The sequence below is a fragment of the Curcuma longa genome, chromosome 10 (genome assembly GCF_044706935.1).
Source record: "Curcuma longa cultivar G26 ecotype Majalengka, Jawa Barat chromosome 10, ITB_CL_G26_1.1, whole genome shotgun sequence".
Taxonomy (NCBI): domain Eukaryota; kingdom Viridiplantae; phylum Streptophyta; class Magnoliopsida; order Zingiberales; family Zingiberaceae; genus Curcuma; species Curcuma longa.
The window spans coordinates 2,198,794-2,218,736 of record NC_133870.1 but is presented as its reverse complement, the minus strand read 5'-3'; the positions used below and the strand labels follow the sequence as shown (position 1 = coordinate 2,218,736).

The 19,943-nt window shown below is 35.4% G+C and overlaps 2 protein-coding genes and 2 pseudogenes across 2 annotated transcripts in view; 2 read left to right on the top strand and 2 right to left on the bottom strand.

Moving 5' to 3' along the window:
- LOC141836301 (uncharacterized) overlaps positions 1-19,943 on the bottom strand; it is a 53,693-nt gene that overhangs the window by 13,574 nt on the left and 20,176 nt on the right. The window contains exons 5-6 of the mRNA XM_074723761.1: positions 18,953-19,020; positions 18,795-18,844 (exon numbers count right to left, since the gene is read on the bottom strand). Of these exons, the coding sequence (XP_074579862.1) occupies positions 18,795-18,844; positions 18,953-19,020 (118 nt within the window). The remainder of the gene's footprint in view (positions 1-18,794; positions 18,845-18,952; positions 19,021-19,943) is intronic.
- LOC141835993 (uncharacterized) lies at positions 3,639-6,442 on the top strand. The gene is made up of 5 exons (XM_074723410.1): positions 3,639-4,812; positions 4,899-5,017; positions 5,118-5,475; positions 5,586-5,647; positions 6,344-6,442. Exons 1-5 carry the CDS (start codon positions 3,639-3,641, stop codon positions 6,440-6,442), a joined length of 1,812 nt encoding a protein of 603 aa, XP_074579511.1.
- On the top strand, positions 7,872-9,192 carry LOC141835992 (uncharacterized; annotated as a pseudogene).
- On the bottom strand, positions 11,184-12,491 carry LOC141835766 (uncharacterized; annotated as a pseudogene).

Genomic DNA, 19,943 nt, shown 5'->3' with positions numbered 1-19,943 from the left:
GCTATTTGACAAGGTCAATTAGGGATTATTCGGGACTATATCGATCGCATTTCATATCATAATTGGGTTTTTGAGCTTATTTCTTATCCTCATTCTATATTGTTTCATTAATTGAGTAATTTACATGTATTAATTATTTGAATTTAATGTTTTGCAGGAAATTAGGATGAAGCTACAAATAAATCCAATTTGGAAGAAGATAAATTTTGGTTCGAGTCTGATTCAAATCGAAGTTAATTTGGCTCAATCCGGTGCCAAATGCCCAATTTGGTTCAAAGGGGTTCAGCTAAGTTCAATTTGGGCTCGAATCGGGACTTCAATTGGAAATAAACCGCCGGTTCAAGCTTGGAATTAAAAGGGGCACCGGTTCATCGCGAAAAAGGGGAGTTCGGTTCTCTAGGGTTTCTTCGCTTTCCCTTCTCGCGCGACGCCTTTCTCCCTACCGAGCTCCCGTCGCGGCTTCACTTCCCCCCCCCGATCAACACAGTTAACGACGGCGGCAACAATCGACGAACGCTGAAGAGTCCGAAGGAGCCTCCGCCGACGTGGTTGCAGAAACGGCAGCTCTTCGTTTCCCCCTCGGTCGCGGAACGTTGCTGAGAGTGGTCAGCTCCCGCGACTGGCTGCCGACGGCTCTCCGGCACAACAGATAGCAAGCCGTGAGTGGTTGCTCCGACAAGTTTTCTGTCCCTCCCGACTCCACCGGTGCTGAGCAGAGTCGATTCCGTTGACGTGGTAGCGAACAGTGTTTTAAAAGGCATTCCGGAGGCGTGCCCCGAGGCTCGCCCCGGGGTGAGGCGTTCCAATATTGTCCTTGGGCGATGGAATAAGGTGTAAGTGTTGTGAGGCGTACGCCCAGAACTTCAAGGCATTCGCCTGGGCGTTAGGGCGAGCCTTAGTTCCGAGGCGTTAAAGGCATAAGTCCCATAAATTATCTTAAAAAAAATAGAAATTTAATAGCTTAGAGCCTTAGACTTATCAAACAATAAAGAGTATCTTTCTGCAAAATGTCATTTCCTTTAAATCCCTAATTCTAAAAAGGTAAAACCCTAATCCTGTCTATAAATCACACCAATTTCTTCCTTCACCACCATCAACAATTTCAAATCTCCATTTCTCTGCCTTTAACAAGCTCACAAATCACAAGTGATTTGCTCTTCTCAATTCACGAATTCCATCCAAATCCGAAGATCAATCAGGTAACTTTCTCCTTTTTTTCTTCCATTTTTTCGTTTTCTTTTTCTCTCATTTTTTTGCATTTTTTGGGAAAGGTATGTTGCATGATTCTTGAGCTTGAAAACAGAATTTTATTAGGGGCAGAATATGTCTTAAAATTTGGCTGCTCATGGAAGAATTGACCATTTTTTAAAAAAAAAAGAAAGAAAAGGAACGTAGAGTTATTTTTATAATTACTTTGACTTAGACATACATATCTAAAAAGAGTGTGAGAAAAGCAAAGGAAAAGATCACAAGAGTCAAGACAACTAAATTGTGTTCTCCAATCAAATTGCAGAAACATGCAAAGCATATATACAACATGGTCTTCAGCCAAGCAAGAACATGAGCTCCGCACATGTATCTAGTCTAGTAAAATTTAAAGAAAATATCGTCGAAAAATATATATGGTGAAAAAACCATAAAGAGGGAACCAAATATATAGTTCATTCGTTACTTTAAATAAAGAGGATCTTTTTGCAAAATGTCATTTCCTTTAAATCCCTAATTCTAAAAAGGTAAAACCCTAATCCTGTCTATAAATCACCAATTTCTTCCTTCACCACCATCAACAATTTCAAATCTCCATTTCTCTGCCTTCAACAAGCTCACAAATCACAAGTGATTTGCTCTTCTCAATTCACGAATTCCATCCAGATCCGAAGATCAATCAGGTAACTTTCTCCTTTTTTTCTTCCATTTTTTCGTTTTCTTTTTCTCTCATTTTTTTTTGCATTTTTTGGGAAAGGTATGTTGCATGATTCTTGAGCTTGAAAACAGAATTTTATTAGGGGCAGAATATGTCTTAAAATTTGGTTGCTCATGGAAGAATTGACCATTTTTTTTTTTTAAAAAAGAAAAGGAACGAAGAGTTATTTTTATAATTACTTTGACTTAGACATACATATCTAACAAGAGTGTGAGAAAAACAAAGGAAAAGATCACAAAAGTCAAGACAACTAAATTGTGTTCTCCAATCAAATTGCAGAAACATGCAAAGCATATATACAACATGGTCTTCAGCCAAACAAGAAAATGAGTTTCGCACATGTATCTAGTCTAGTAAAATTTAAAGAAAATATTGTCGAAAAATATATATGGTGAAAAAATCATAAAGAGGGAACCAAATATATAGTTCATTAGTTACTTTAAATAAAGAGGATCTTTCTGCAAAATGTCATTTCCTTTAAATCCCTAATTCTAAAAAGGTAAAACCCTAATCCTGTCTATAAATCACCAATTTCTTCCTTCACCACCATCAACAATTTCAAATCTCCATTTCTCTGCCTTCAACAAGCTTACAAATCACAAGTGATTTGCTCTTCTCAATTCACGAATTCCATCCAGATTCGAAGATCAATCAGGTAACTTTCTCCTTTTTTTCTTCCATTTTTTCGTTTTCTTTTTCTCTCATTTTTTTTGCATTTTTTGGGAAAGGTATGCTGCATGATTCTTGAGCTTGAAAACAGAATTTTATTAGGGGCAGAATATGTCTTAAAATTTGGCTGCTCATGGAAGAATTGACCATTTTTTTTTTAAAAAAGAAAAGGAACGTAGAGTTATTTTATAATTACTTTGACTTAGACATACATATCTAACAAGAGTGTGAGAAAAGCAAAGGAAAAGATCACAAGAGTCAAGACAATTAAATTGTGTTCTCCAATCAAATTGCAGAAACATGCAAAGCATATATACAACATGGTCTTCAGCCAAGCAAGAACATGAGCTTCGTACATGTATCTAGTCTAGTAAAATTTAAAGAAAATATCGTTGAAAAATATATATGGTAAAAAAACCATAAAGAGGGAACCAAATATATAGTTCATTCGTTACTTTAAAGTAAAAGATATTAGCTTTGTTATGTCCTAAAAGTACTAAAAGCGCAACTATTATGTGTTTGACAGGATGGTTTCTGATGAAGATATTAACTCTGAAAGTGCTAGTAGAAAAGATTTTGCTTGGAAGCATGCTCAAATAGAGGCTAATGAGAAACACTTCAGATGTCGCTACTGTAACCAAAGATGTACCGGGACTATTAATAGGCTTAAACACCATTTGGCTAAAACTCATCAAGGTATGAAACCTTGTCCTTCTGTTCCACCAGAAGCATATGAGGAATGCAAGAAAGCTTTAGTGAGATAAAATATGTAAAAACTCAACGAAATATTGCCTTGAATGAGATTCGTTTGGCTGCTGAAGGGGACACTAGAGTTATTTCTCAAGTAGAGAGAATGGGTTGTACACCATCACAATCAAGGGTGAGGGATCCTATGGATAATTTTACAACAATTTAAGCTAGGCAAACTACTTTGAATTCTAAGTGGAAAAAAGAAGAAAGAAAGGAAGTTTGCAAATTGATAGGGCGATTTTTTTTCTCTAGCGGCCTTGTTTTTAATGTTATAAATGATCCTTATTTCTTACCTATGTGTGAGGGAATTGGAAAGTATGGGCCTGGTTTTGCACCTCCTACTATGCATGAATTGAGAACTTGGATACTTAAAGATGAGGTTCAAAATATCAATAAAATGATGGAAGACCATAAAAAGGCATGGATACAATATGGTTGTTCTATAATGTTTGATAGTTGGACTGATGGAAAAAGTAGATGTTTGATAAATTTCTTAGTAAATAGCCTAGCTGGTACATATTTTTTAAAGTCAATTGATACCTCTGATTCTATAAAAAATGGGGAACTTTTGTTTACTTATCTTGATAATGTAGTAGAAGAAATTGGAGAGGAAAATGTTGTGCAAGTTATAACAGATAATGGTTCAAATTTTGTTAATGCTGGAAAAAGATTGATGGAAAAGCGGAAGTATTTGTATTGGACTCCTTATGCTGCACATTGCATTGATCTCATGCTAGAAGACATAGGCAAATTAAAAGTTCATGAAACTACACTTGGAAAAGCTAAACAAGTGGTCAAATTCATATATGAGCATACTTTGATTTGGAGTTTGATGAGATCTTTTACAAAGGATCATGAACTTCTACGGCCTGCAGTAACACGGTTTGCCACTGCTTATCTTACCTTTCAGAGTAATTATGCTCAAAAACAAGCACTTCAGTCTATGTTCACTTCAGAGGCTTGGAATTCTTGTTCTTGGGCAAAACATGTTGAAGGTATGAAAGCCAAAGCCACAGTTTTATTTGATCCACAATTTTGGCCTCAACTAACTTATTGCATACGAAGTGTTGTTCCATTAGTGTATGTTTTGAGAGAAGTTGATTCAGAAGAAAAGCATGCTATGAGTTTTATATATCATTTGATGAAATCTGCCAAGGAACAAATTGCTTTGAATTGTGGCATGAACAAGCAAAAATATGAGCCTATTTTGAATAAAATTGAGGCAAGATGGACCCCACAACTTCATCAGCCATTACATGCTGCAGGCTATTATTTGAACCCTCAGTTGCGTTTTCAAGATGATTTTTCTGATCTTGATTATATAAAACAAGGTTTGCATGAATGCTTGGATAGACTGCTTGATTACAATGATCGGCTTAAAGCTGATATTCAACTTAATCAATATGATTTTTCTAGAGGAGATTTTGGTTCTCGGGTTGCAGTTGACTATAAAAAATTACGAGCTCCAGGTTTGTATGAATTTTTCAATATGTCTGTTTGATCATATTCAACTGTTACTTTTAGCTTTTTATTAATTTTATTTTCTATTTGGTAGCTGATTGGTGGATTCGTTTTGGTGGCAAGATTCCAGAATTAACAAAATTTGCCATTCGTGTTCTTAGTTTGACTTGTAGTTCCTCAGGTTGTGAAAGAAATTGGAGCACTTTCCAATCGGTAATATTAATTTTCATTCTTGTTATTTGTATGTTTTTATATGATTATGCTTTCTACACTATAATTTTCAATCCTTTTTTCGTATATTATTATCTTCTAGATTCATACTAAGAAGCGAAATAGACTTGAGCATAAGAAGTTGAATGCTTTGGTGTATGTCATGTACAATACTCGCTTAAGGGAGAGGAGTATAAAGAGGAAGCAAAATTTTAATCCAATTTTGATTGATGAAGTTGATTCAGATGATGAATGGATAACTGAAAAAGAAGATCCTATATTTCCAGAAGAAGCTGATTGGCTTGATGATGATGATTTATTTAGAGTTGATGCTGTCAGGACTTTGCCAATTACTGAGATTTATGAGAAAACATCCCCAATTGATAAATCTAACAATGCTTCATCTCAGTTGGTGCCACAGAACAGAAAAAGAAATCACGATGAAAGTTTAACTTCATCAAGTAAGTTTTTAACTTCTTAATATCCAAATTCATTACTAATTTTCTATATATTATATTGAGACACTAAGTCAATTTGATATGAATTTATTTAAATTTTATTATGTGGTTAGGCAAGAGCAAAGGTAAAGGAAAACAAATTGCCACCTTGGATACTTTTGAAGAAAATGAAGATGTGATAGAAATTCTGGAATCACAGTCAACTATTAGAGGAATAAATACACTAGATGAAGATGATGATATGGATGATGTTGATTTTGATGAATAGAATCATTATATTTGTCTTGTCAGTTTCTTACTAATTATTGGTGCTATTCCTTGTTAGATATTTCAATAATTTGGTTTATAATTTGGTACTTTATTTTGATATGTGTTTATTAAAATAGTTAACCTTTGAAGTTTGTGTTTGTAATTTATGTTTGATAATGTAGTAACTTCTGAGTTCTAACTAGCTTGTTTTTAAGATTTAACTTTTTATAATATTGATTATTTGCTTTTTCAAGTGACTAATCTTGAAAAAGTATGCTTCTTAAATTATTATTTGGAATTGTATAACGATAGTTTTGTATCTATATAGTTTTGCTTGATTTTATCTAATTTTATTATATCTATTTATATTTTTAAAGTATTTTTTATAATATATATCATATTTTTATATATTTAAAAATTAAAAATTTATGGGGCTTACGCCCGATGCCTCGGGGCTTTCGCCCCGTGTGGGCGGATGGTAAATGCCTCGCCCAACGCCTTCACCTTTTAAAACACTGGTCGCGAACGCAGGAACGATTCTCCTGGGTTCCGATCGCCTTCCATTCCCCGGAGAGTGTAAGGTAAGGGTTTCGTTTCTTCTGATGTTTGGTTGTGGTTGCAGCTAGACATTGGGCTGAGACAAATCCCGATCCACGATTCTTTGTCCATTCTCCGCCATGGGTGTCCTGCTCCGGTGCGATACATTCCCCCTTTGGTGTGACATCGATCGATTGAAACAAGCCTTGGTTCTGTGCAGATTGGGATAAACTGTCCCTAATCCTTTCATTCCTTGCATCTGTTTCCTAATTGTTGAATTTCTTGCTATGACTTTCATTAATCAAACCCCCCCTGATTTGCTGTTGATCCCTCTGTTCAGTGGCATTTGTGGGTAGAGCATCAAATTCTAGGGTTATCTAGTGCATATGTTGATGAAATCTGTGTGCATAGGTTGATGAAGTTTGTGTTGCAGTGTTTGTTTGAACTTGTGTGCTTTGATTGAGGATATTCATGTGCTGTGATTTCTGTAAATAGCCAATGAACATTGTGTTTGAATTTGAGTTTAATAAAGGGTTTGTTTATTGATAATGCATATGTTGTATTAGTGTCTAATGTTTTTAATTGTGTTGTATGCCTTGTAAAATGATTGTATAGGATGTTTGAGTTGTATAATTTCCTTGTGATTAGTGTACAACTTGTATGAGTTAATTTGTAATGTGTATTAGAGTTTGTTTTGTTTTGTAATTATTTGTAAATCTATTGTGACTTAGGGAAGTATGGTTGTATGTGTATGGGATGTATAGTTCAGGTTGTATGATGATTTGTACTGATCAACTGATTCGTTGAGCATGTAATCAATTGTACAGTAAATTTGTGTAAAGGTTGCATGATGTGTATAATATGTATGCTATTGTTATTGTTTAGGTTTATTTTGTTCTTGTTGATTCAATTGTAGTGATATTATGTTAGGATTGTATCATATTGTTAGATTGTACATAGATTCTTCATTGTGTGTGGTTAGTGGGTATGTGGTGTAATATTGTATGTTATGATTCATCTTGTATATTGACTCATGTTAATAAATGCAATTTATATAATAAACTATTAGATTCGTGATTTTTGTGTTGTTGTAATATGATAAATAATTCTTTGATTTGTGTGCTCCTGTAAATATGATTGTATATTGGTTGTTGTTTGTTATTGTAAATCATAGGATTTAATTGGAATAATTGAAGTTGTAAATAGTTGGGATTGAATAAAGTCAATAACAAAACCCCGTACCAATGTCTATGATAGCTTCCATCATTGAGTCCAAGAGAGACGACCCGGACCTCTCTATATTACTTTAGCGATAATTAGGGGTTTGGTAAATAAATAAATAATTAATTTTGATGGGTGTGAGTGACAACAAATAAGGGAAAATATATAATAAAATATCCCAAAACACACTTCACATCAAAATTTTGGCGCCGTTGTCGGGGATTTCATATGATGTTTGTTGTATATGACTGTATATTGGTGTTGTTTATTATTGCTGGTGATTGTATTCATGTTATTTGTTTCATTTTCTTCCTTTATTCATTTCTTTATTGTACATATTCATTCATTTCAGTTTTATTTATTTATTGTTTCATTCTTTACTTTGTAGTTCTATTGTGAGGTGTATGACCAGGTCTTCAGGAGAGAAGTTACTTGAGCTAAATCCTGAGATTGATAGGACATTCCACGCTTTGCAACGGATTCAGAAGAAGTCAGCAGGTGTTCTGGACTGCAGCTCATCAGTTGAGGAAGTAGACATGGCAGATAAGAACAGAACTTTGAAGGAGCTTGCTGCACCTGACGTGACTTATCAATATTCTTGCATCAGTTATCCTATCGTGGAAGGTGATTTTGAACTAAAGTCTGGTATCATTCATTTACTCCCTAAGTTTCATGGATTGGCAGGAGAGGATCCTAACAGACACTTGCACGAGTTCCATGTGGTTTGCTCCACCATGAAACCACATGGCATTTCAGAGGAAGATATAAAGCTGCGGGCATTTCCTTTTTCCTTATCAGGAGCAGCTAAGGATTGACTATATTCTCTTTTACCGGGTTACATCACTTGCTGGCTCGATATGAAGAGGATGTTCTTAGAGAAATTCTTCCCAGCCTCCAGAACCACGACCATCAGAAAGAGTATTTGTGGGATCCAGCAGATCGTGGGAGAGACATTGTACGACTACTGGGAGAGGTTCAAAAGACTTTGTGCAAGCTGCCCGCAACATCAGATCAGTGACCAGCTGCTCGTTCAATACTTCTATGAGAGACTGCTTCCCATGGACAGGAGTATGATCGATGCAGCGAGTGGAGGAGCATTGGTGAACAAGACTCCGAGCCAAGCGAGAGAACTTATTGCAAATATGGCGGACAATTCACAGCAGTTCGGGAGTAGAGCTCTTGTGACTCAGGGCGTCAGTGAAGCTCAGTTGGCCATTACAGAGCAGCAGGGTTTAAAGAACACTATACAGGAGTTGACATCTCTGGTAAGGCAGATGAACAATTAATCAGACAGTCCACCCTTCCACTATTCCTGCACCTGTTATGAAGGTTTGTGGTATCTGTTCGAGTCCAGAACATTTTACTGACATATGTTCATCTCTTCGTCAGGATGAAGTATATGCGGTGGCGAATCAGTTCCCTGCCCGTCCTCAGTACCAGCAGCAGTACAAGTATGATCCGCATTCAGCTACGTATAATCCGGGTTGGAGAGATCACCCGAATCTGAGGTATGGAAACTCTTTTCAGCAGCAGCAGTATCAGCCACCACCTGCATTCCAGAGGCCGATTGCGTATCACAACAATCAAGCTACTTCCAGCTCACCAACACAAACTTCAAAATCCTTCACAGTTGATTTCACAGCAGCACAACAAATTCACCAACACCAGCTCACCACCACAACAAATTCAAAATCCTTCAGGACCAAGAATTGAGGATCTTATGCAGCAGTTGATTTCACAGCAGCAACAACATCAGCAGAAGACAGATGCAGTTATCCAGAACTTAGAAAGACAGATCAGTCAGCTCGCATCCAGTGTGAATCAGCTGCAATCACAGGGGTCTAATCAATTACCTTCACAATCAATTCCTAACCCTAAGGGTAATGTCAGTGCAGTTTGGGCACCATCTCAGGATAATCCATAGAAGGAAGTTGGGAGCAAGAAGCGAGCCTCGATCACGCCATCTACCCAAGTGGAAAGGGGAGTATTTAATCCACCTCACTTTTTTTTTTGTATATATTCCATTACTTGCCTATTTTGGGAGTTTAAATTTGTTTGGTTTAGGATGTGTGAGTTGCTGTTGTTTTTAAGAATAATTTCCCCCTATGCATGACTTCATCCATCTTAGGATTTGTGATAATGTAGTTAAATGGGTTTATCGAATTTTTAGAGATTACAAAGCATGAAAGAGTTCTTGGATTGCGTGAGGATACAACTTAGTGATGGATTTCCCTTTAATAAGTTGAGATGATGACCTACATCTACCTAGTGAGGACTGAGCCTGATTGATTTATTTGTTGTGTGACACTTGTGGTGAATGTTAAGCCAGAACTTGCTCTGATTCTGTTAAAATCACATTAACATGAGGTTGCATGAATTATGAAGGTTATTCCATTATTCCACATCCATTTTCTTTTCTTAGTTTAGGTAGCTCAATAAATTCTTCCATCATGTGTTCCATTTCTCCATACCATGTTTGCTTTTCTTTTCCATTGGAATTGGAGACATTAATGTTGAGATGAGTTTTGCCTGAGACAGACAAAAGTTGAAGTGTGGGGGTATGCTTAAATGTTTCACCATTGACAAACTAGTAGGTTCTAGTCTTATTGTTTTGCTTGTTTGTAGATTTTATTTGTTTTGTTTGGTGTAGTTTTAATTTTTGTTTGTTTGTCAAAAAAAAAAAGAAACAGAAGCTTTCAGATTTTTTTTCAATCTGTTGTGTTTTTTTTTCAACAGATTTTTTTTGACAAACAAACAAAAATTAAAACTACACCAAACAAAACAAATAAAATCTACAAACAAGCAAAACAATAAGACTAGAACCTACTAGTTTGTCAATGGTGAAACATTTAAGCATACCCCCACACTTCAACTTTTATCCATCCCAGGCAAAACTCATCTCAACATTAATGTCTCCAATTCCAATGGAAAAGAAAAGCAAACATGGTATGGAGAAATGGAACACATGATGGAAGAATTTATTGAGCTACCTAAACTAAGAAAAGAAAATGGATGTGGAATAATGGAATAACCTTCATAATTCATGCAACCTCATGTTAATGTGATTTTAACAGAATCAGAGCAAGTTCTGGCTTAACATTCACCACAAGTGTCACACAACAAATAAATCAATCAGGCTCAGTCCTCACTAGGTAGATGTAGGTCATCATCTCAACTTATTAAAGGGAAATCCATCACTAAGTTGTATCCTCACGTAATCCAAGAACTCTTTCATGCTTTGTAATCTCTAAAAATTCGATAAACCCATTTAACTACATTATCACAAATCCTAAGATGGATGAAGTCATGCATAGGGGGAAATTATTCTTAAAAACAACAGCAACTCACACATCCTAAACCAAACAAATTTAAACTCCCAAAATAGGCAAGTAATGGAATATATACAAAAAATAAAGTGAGGTGGATCGAATACTCCCCTTTCCACTTGGGTAGATGGCGTGATCGAGGCTCGCTTCTTGCTCCCAACTTCCTTCTATGGATTATCCTGAGATGGTGCCCAAAGTGCACTGACATTACCCTTAGGGTTAGGAATTGATTGTGAAGGTAATTGATTAGACCCCTGTGATTGCAGCTGATTCACACTGGATGCGAGCTGACTGATCTGTCTTTCTAAGTTCTGGATAGCTGCATCTGTCTTCTGCTGATGTTGTTGCTGCTGTGAAATCAACTGCTGCATAAGATCCTCAATTCTTGGTCCTGAAGGATTTTGAATTTGTTGTGGTGGTGAGCTGGTGTTGGTGAATTTGTTGTGCTGCTGTGAAATCAACTGTGAAGGATTTTGAAGTTTGTGTTGGTGAGCTGGAAGTAGCTTGATTGTTGTGATACGCAATCGGCCTCTGGAATGCAGGTGGTGGCTGATACTGCTGCTGCTGAAAAGAGTTTCCATACCTCAGATTCGGGTGATCTCTCCAACCCGGATTATACGTAGCTGAATGCGGATCATACTTGTACTGCTGCTGGTACTGAGGACGGGCAGGGAACTGATTCGCCACCGCATATACTTCATCCTGACGAAGAGATGAACATATGTCAGTAAAATGTTCTGGACTCGAACAGATACCACAAACCTTCATAACAGGTGCAGGAATAGTGGAAGGGTGGACTGTCTGATTAATTGTTATCTGCCTTACCAGAGATGTCAACTCCTGTATAGTGTTCTTTAAACCCTGCTGCTCTGTAATGGCCAACTGAGCTTCACTGACGCCCTGAGTCACAAGAGCTCTACTCCCGAACTGCTGTGAATTGTCCGCCATATTTGCAATAAGTTCTCTCGCTTGGCTCGGAGTCTTGTTCACCAGTGCTCCTCCACTCGCTGCATCGATCATACTCCTGTCCATGGGAAGCAGTGCCTCATAGAAGTATTGAACGAGCAGCTGGTCACTGATCTGATGTTGCGGGCAGCTTGCACAAAGTCTTTTGAACCTCTCCCAGTAGTCGTACAATGTCTCTCCCACGATCTGCTGGATCCCACAAATACTCTTTCTGATGGTCGTGGATCTGGAGGCTGGGAAGAATTTCTCTAAGAACATCCTCTTCATATCGAGCCAGCAAGTGATGCAACCCGGTAAAAGAGAATATAGTCAATCCTTAGCTGCTCCTGATAAGGAAAAAGGAAATGCCCGCAGCTTTATATCTTCCTCTGAAATGCCATGTGGTTTCATGGTGGAGCAAACCACATGGAACTCGTGCAAGTACCTGTTAGGATCCTCTCCTGCCAATCCATGAAACTTAGGGAGTAAATGAATGATACCAGACTTTAGTTCAAAATCACCTTCCACGATAGGATAACTGATGCAAGAATATTGATAAGTCACGTCAGGTGCAGCAAGCTCCTTCAAAGTTCTGTTCTTATCTGCCATGTCTACTTCCTCAACTGATGAGCTGCAGTCCAGAACACCTGCTGACTTCTTCTGAATCCGTTGCAAAGCGTGGAATGTCCTATCAATCTCAGGATCTAGCTCAAGTAACTTCTCTCCTGAAGACCTGGTCATACACCTCACAATAGAACTACAAAGTAAAGAATGAAACAATAAATAAATAAAACTGAAATGAATGAATATGTACAATAAAAAAAATAAAGGAATGAAACAAATAACATGAATACAATCACCAGCAATAATAAACAACACCAATATACAGTCATATACAACAAACATCATATGAAATCCCCGACAACGGCGCCAAAATTTTGATGTGAAGTGTGTTTTGGGATATTTTATTTATATATTTTATTCCCTTATTTGTTGTCACTCACACCCATCAAAATTAATTATTTATTTATTTACCAAACCCCTAATTATCGCTAAAGTAATATAGAGAGGTCCGGGTCGTCTCTCTTGGACTCAATGATGGAAGCTATCATAGACATTGGTACGGGGTTTTGTTATTGACTTTATTCAATCCCAACTATTTACAACTTCAATTATTCCAATTAAATCCTATGATTTACAATAACAAACAACAACCAATATACAATCATATTTACAGGAGCACACAAATCAAAGAATTATTTATCATATTACAACACAAAAATCACGAATCTAATAGTTTATTATATAAATTGCATTTATTAACATGAGTCAATATACAAGATGAATCATAACATACAATATTACACCATATACCCACTAACCACACACAATGAAGAATTTATGTACAATCTAACAATATGATACAATCCTAACATAATATCACTACAATTGAATCAACAAGAACAAAATAAACCTAAACAATAACAATAGCATACATATTATACACATCATGCAACCTTTACACAAATTTACTGTACAATTGATTACATGCTCAACGAATAAGTTGATCAGTACAAATCATCATACAACCTGAACTATACATCCCATACACATACAACCATACTTCCCTAAGTCACAATAGATTTACAAATAATTACAAAACAAAACAAACTCTAATACACATTACAAATTAACTCATACAAGCTGTACACTAATCACAAGGAAATTATACAACTCAAACATCCTATACAATCATTTTACAAGGCATACAACACATAATTAAAAACATTAGACACTAATACAACATGCATTATCAATAAACAAACCCTTTATTAAACTCAAATTCAAACACAATGTTCATTGGCTATTTACAGAAATCACAGCACATGAATATCCTCAATCAAAGCACACAAGTTCAAACAAACACTCCAACACAAACTTCATCAACCTATGCACACAGATTTCATCAACATATGCACACAGATAACCCTAGAATTCGATGCTCTGCCCACTAATGCCACTGAACAGAGGAATCAACAGCAAATCAGGGGGGGTTTTGATTAATGAAACTCATAGCAAGAAATTCAGCAATTAGGAAACAGATGCAAGGAATGAAAGGATTAGGGACAGTTTATCCCAATCTGCACAGAACCAAGGCTTGCTTCAATCGATCGATGTCACACCAAAGGGGGAATGTATCGCACCGGAGCAGGACACCCACGGCGGAGAATGGACGGAGAATCATGGATCGGATCTGTCTCAGCCCAATGTCTAGCTGCAACCACAACCAAACGTCAGAAGAAACGAAACCCTTACCTTACACTCTCCGGGGAATGGAAGGCGATCGGAACCGAGGAGAATCGTTCCCGCGTTCGCGACCACGTCAACGGAATCGACTCTGCTCAGCACCGGTGGAGTCGGGAGGGACAGAAAACTTGCCGGAGCAACCACTCACGGCTTGCTATCTGTTGTGCGGGAGAACCGTCGGCCGCCAGTCGCCGGAGCTGACCACTCTCAGCAACGTTCCGCGACCGAGGGGGAAACGAAGAGCTGCCGCTTCTGCAACCACGTCGACGGAGGCTCCTTCGGACTCTTCGGCGTTCGTCGATTGTTGTCGCCGCCGTCGTTAACTGTGCTGATCGGGGGGGGGGGGGGAATGAAGCGCGACGGGAGCTCGGTAGGGAGAAAGGCATCGCGCGAGAAGGGAAAGCGAAGAAACCCTAGAGAACCGAACTCCCCTTTTTCGTGATGAACCGGTGCCCCTTTTAATTCCAAGCTTGAACCGGCGGTTTATTTCCAATTGAAATCCCGATTCGAGCCCAAATTGAACCTAGCTGAACCCCTTTGAACCAAATTGAGCATTTTGCACCGGGTTGAGCCAAATTAACTTCGATTTGAATCAGACTCGAACCAGAATTTATCTTCTTCCAAATTGGATTTATTTGTGGCTTCATCCTAATTTCCTGCAAAATATTAAATTCAAATAATTAATACATGTAAATTACTCAATTAATGAAACAATATAGAATGAAGCCTAAAATTCATCAAGGATAAGAAATAAGCTCAAAAACCCAATTATGATATGAAATGCGATCGATATAGTCCAGAATAGTCCCTAATTGACCCTGTCAAATAGCAATATATCAAATCTCCCACACTTATTCTTTCACTTCTCGTGAAAGTAGACCTAACTAAACAAATTTTCCACCCTAACAATGATCCACCAAATTAAGAGTTTGTAACAATAAGCTAAATAAGAGTACCAAATTTTAAAGATACAAACAATCCAGAACTTATTTCTTACATGTATCAACAACCCAGTAATTTCAATCCACTCTGAATAAGTTAAGAAAGATGACCTTTAACCTCATAAGATATATAATGGAGTAGCTCATCCTCATAATCAAATAAAAAGTGGAGCTCTCTCAAGCTACTCATGGATCATGTATTACCATAGGCTTGCTCTTCTTCTTATCTCCACTACTATATATGCACAAGGTTTCACAATCATAAAGCTTATTAGAATTGCAAAGAGAACATGATAAAAGGAATAAAGCACAACAATGATATGTAATGAAAGATAGGAAGGCAATGCAATAAAGAAGATAAGTGGAAAAAATGGAAACATATGCTATGTTTCATAGATGAGTCTAGTAAGTAATGCCCAAGAGTTATCATCCAAAAAAAAAAAGATAATCCCAGTAGCCACATCTCTAGGGGTGGCCGGTGAGAGCACCCACTTCCTTTGTTTTTAAGGTTCCCACATGGAAGTTTCCCACCGACCACCAGAGTAAATCGGGAAGCGCAAATTGCGGCCAATCCAGATGCCCAGCATCCTTTGATTGCGTTCCCCATTTGGAGGAAAATTCCCCAAGAGTTATCATCCAAGCTAGCATGGGGAAAAGCTAATAGCAAGAACATATCACTCAATCTTCTCCTAAACTCTAATCCTTTATAATGAAGCTCATAATAGGAGAATCATAAAAAGAAAAACTTGCTATCAACCATCTTCTAATAAATTTTCACTCATTCAAACTTTTATTTCCCTATCAACTAAACACAAATTTTTTTTTTCAAAAGAACAGATTCCTTTCTTCTTTTTTTTCAAAGAAACAGAAGCTTTCATTTTTTTCAAAGGAACAGAAGCTTTCATTTTTTTTCTTTTTTTTTTCAATCTGATGTGGTTTTTTTTTTCAACAGATTTTTTTTTGACAAACAAACAAAAATTAAAACTACACCAAACAAAACAAATAAAATCTACAAACAAGCAAAACAATAAGACTACTAGTTTGTCAATGGTGAAACATTTACTTACCCCCAAGCTACTTGAAATATTAGGGCAGCATCCAGTTGATCCATCCATCTCCCTATTTGATGAATCAAGTTCTTCTTGGTGCAAGAGAATAATACATAGAAGGTGCGACTAAGGAAACAACTTGGAAAATAATCTAGGATTGGCACATCTCTAGATAAATTAGATTCTAGCATATGGTAATTTAGAAATTATTGCAATTTTCTTTTGGTAACTAATCAGCTGATATTTGTAATCACAATTATTTTAGTATTTTTCTAATTTAGACTATTTATTTCCTCATATGTTTTAGAATTTGATTTTCATCATCTTTTTAATGAAGGTTTAAGTGACCAACTTAACTTAAGTAATTTAAGTAGGTCAAATGAGTATAGAAATTTAAATTTTAATCATAGAATTCAAACTTCAAAAGTAGAATAAGCTGTAAATGAAATACAAAATAAAAAAGCAATTAGACCAAATGATATTCCAATAGAGGTATGAAAGTGCCTAGGGAAGCAAGATATTGAATGACTTACAAAGTTATTCAACATCATATTAAAAACTAAAAAAATATCCAATCAATGGAGGGTAAATACATTAATTACATTATATTAGAATAAAGAAGATATAAAAAATTGTATAAACTATAGGGGAGTATTAAACTAATAAGTTATACTATGAAATCTTAGAAAAGAATAATAGAAAAAAGACTAAGAAAGGAGACAACGATGATTGAAAATCAATTTGGATTTATATCTGAAAGGTAGACAATAGACACTATATATCTTCTCAAACAACTAATTGGAAAGTATCAAGAACAAAAGCTGACTAACATATGATAGAATCTCAAGGGAAATTCTATAGAGAATTCTAAAAAAGAGAAGTGTTAGCATAATGTATATTGAACTAATTAAAAATATGTATGAGAATATAATGACAAGAATGAAGACTCCAGACAGATTAACCAAAGCATTCCTCAGAAAGATAGGGTTACATCAAGGATCAATTCTGAGTCCTTATCTTTTTATACTAATCATGGGTGAACTCACTGGATACATCTAAAATATGGTATCACAATGCATATTATTTGCAAATGATATTATTTGGATGGATGAGACACTTGAAAGAGTGAATGTTAAACTCGGATCTTGATGGAAAATGCTAGAAGTAAAAGGTTTTAGGCTTAACAGAATAAAGACAATATATAGAATTTAAGTTTAGTAATATTAAATATAATGAGACAATTGTTAAAATAAGAGATAATGAGTTATTTGTAATTGAGAGTTTTAAGTATTTAAGATCATTTCTACAAAAGAATGGAGAGATTGAGAGAGATGTTTTACATAGAATACAAGTGGAATGATTGAAATTGAGGAGAACATCAAATGTTCTTCGTAATTATAAAGTACCTTTAAAACTTAAAGAAAATTTTTACAAAATAGCAGTTAAACATAATATGTTATATGAAGATAAATATTGGACTATGACTCGAGCACATGAGCAAAAGATGAAAATTATAGAGATAAGGATGTTAAAGTGGATGTGCAGACATATAAGGATGGACAAAATAAGAAATAAAAATATTAATGAGAAAGTTGGGGTTGCACTTATTGAAGGAAAACTCAAGAAGACACATTTATGACGGTACAGACATGTATGTAGATGACCAATAGATGCTTAAATTAGGCAATGTGAAACTATGACAAATGTACACATCAAACGAGAAAGATAAAAAAAAACTTGGTTAGCAACAATAAAAAAGATAAAATCGATTTAAATATAAATGATGATATAGTGATATAGAAGAATCCATATAGCCAACACCACATAATAGGACAAGACTTGGTTGTTGTATGTTTTAGAATTTGATTTATAAAAGAGGTTCAGAATCTTGTGACTTGGGATCTTTCAATTAATAGTGATTTTTCAATTTGTTTTCTTTATGTGGGAGTTTCTTTTGTGTGAGGTCTATTCATTGTTCATTCTCTTTGCTATATCAATAGGTAAGTATCATTATGTCACCAATGTCAACATAGTTTCAACAGTATTGATTGAGATAGAGCCTATTTCCACCAGTACTATCTGAAACTCACAAAGACAAGAACATTATGCACTTATGTCTAATCCTTCAATTCCGAGGTTAAAAAACAAGAGGAAAAGGGAAGATGAGAAGCATCAATTGGCAATACTAGCCAAAATTAGAAGATGCTCTTCCCATGACTTATCTTTCGATTTCATCTATTAAACAAAGGAGATGAAATAGAAAAAAGAGAAGATAGAGGAAAAGGAGATCCACCAATTAGAGCATAAACTGTAGGAAAGAGGAGGAAGTCAAAGTCAGAGAAACCAAGAGGTATCTATGTCTTGTACCTATAGTTGGTTCCAATTGTGTACTCCCAGTAGCTAACAACAATAAATTTATGGGCATGTATATCTTGGGAGCATTATTTACAAATGAGAGACATTTATCTAGCTCAACGGGAAGTTAGATTCAAAATCAAATCTTATGTTTCCTTCATGTATTATTTTCCTTTCATGTATACTTCCTATTCACGAAGATCATCTAATCTTTAAGAAGGATTCCTATTGGAGAGCTTGTGCATTCTATGTTGTATATGTACGACATTTGTGATCCCAACAAAACCCAGATCAATATCAATGACAAAAATGGATTTGTCAAATATTCTATCACAATGAATTCAGAATTTCCTTATTTTACAACTCAAAGTAATTTGTGCCTGGTGACTTACTGCTTTCATACATTGAAACACCAGTGTTCAAATCAACAAGAAATGGGAACCTGCACGAAAACAATTCTTAAGTAAAACTGAGATTTGAATAATAAATTATTATGAGATACTTTTTACTAATGAAATGTATGATCAAAGGAAGAGAAAAGATTACTCACTGCTCCTTCCCACCAATGCTTCGGACTAATTCCCTATGATGTAATGATCCTTTTGGACAAGGATAAACCTGAAAATCAATTGAAACAAGTCAATCACTAGCATATTGCACTTAATGAATATACTAGCACAAAAAATATGTTCAAGCATAAAATCAATATAACAAAAATCAAGTCAATTTTGAGATCATATTTTTCAATTATATATTGATTGCATTATAACATAATAATCATTATTCCTTAATATTTTTTATTAATCCAAAAGTAATTAAGACAAAATTTAATTTGCAAAAATTTAAAATAGAAAATGATGTGATCAATATATGTATGGTAATTAAAAAGAAAATAATTTTATTTGTTCTCAAAACCAAATTTGATTTGAACTGCCCTAAAGCTCCACAATTCACTCCTTCAGTTTACCATCCATGTATATCAAATTAAATATTTACAATTGATAAATGAGGATTTGAATTGACAAAGTACTTATATAAGAAAATATCCTGGGCTAATTTCTAATGAACATGTTAGCTTTACTCCAAAAAAAGAAAAAACAATACACATATCTATATACCAAATTCAAATTATTATTAATTAGTTAATTAAAAAGGTGTACTATACGTATGGATCAATTACTGAATTCAACAATTAATCCATAGAGATTTAACAAAGACACATTATTATACAAATATCTATTTTTAAATTTAAATATATCATTTAATACTTAATGCATGAATTGTTGGCAGAGAACCAATGAAAACCACATTGGCACTAGAATATACAGGGTTATCTATGATTGCCTATTCATAAAGAAGCTTAAAATTATATGCAACAAAAATTAGATGGACATCTAATGAAAAGCAAATTCCTCTTATGTATATACATGAATGGATGAATAGAAGCATTAAAAGAACACATAGATGGTATCATGTACAGATGATGGATAGATGCAAATGTTACAATTTCTTTTCTCGCCCAAAACACTTCTACATGGAAA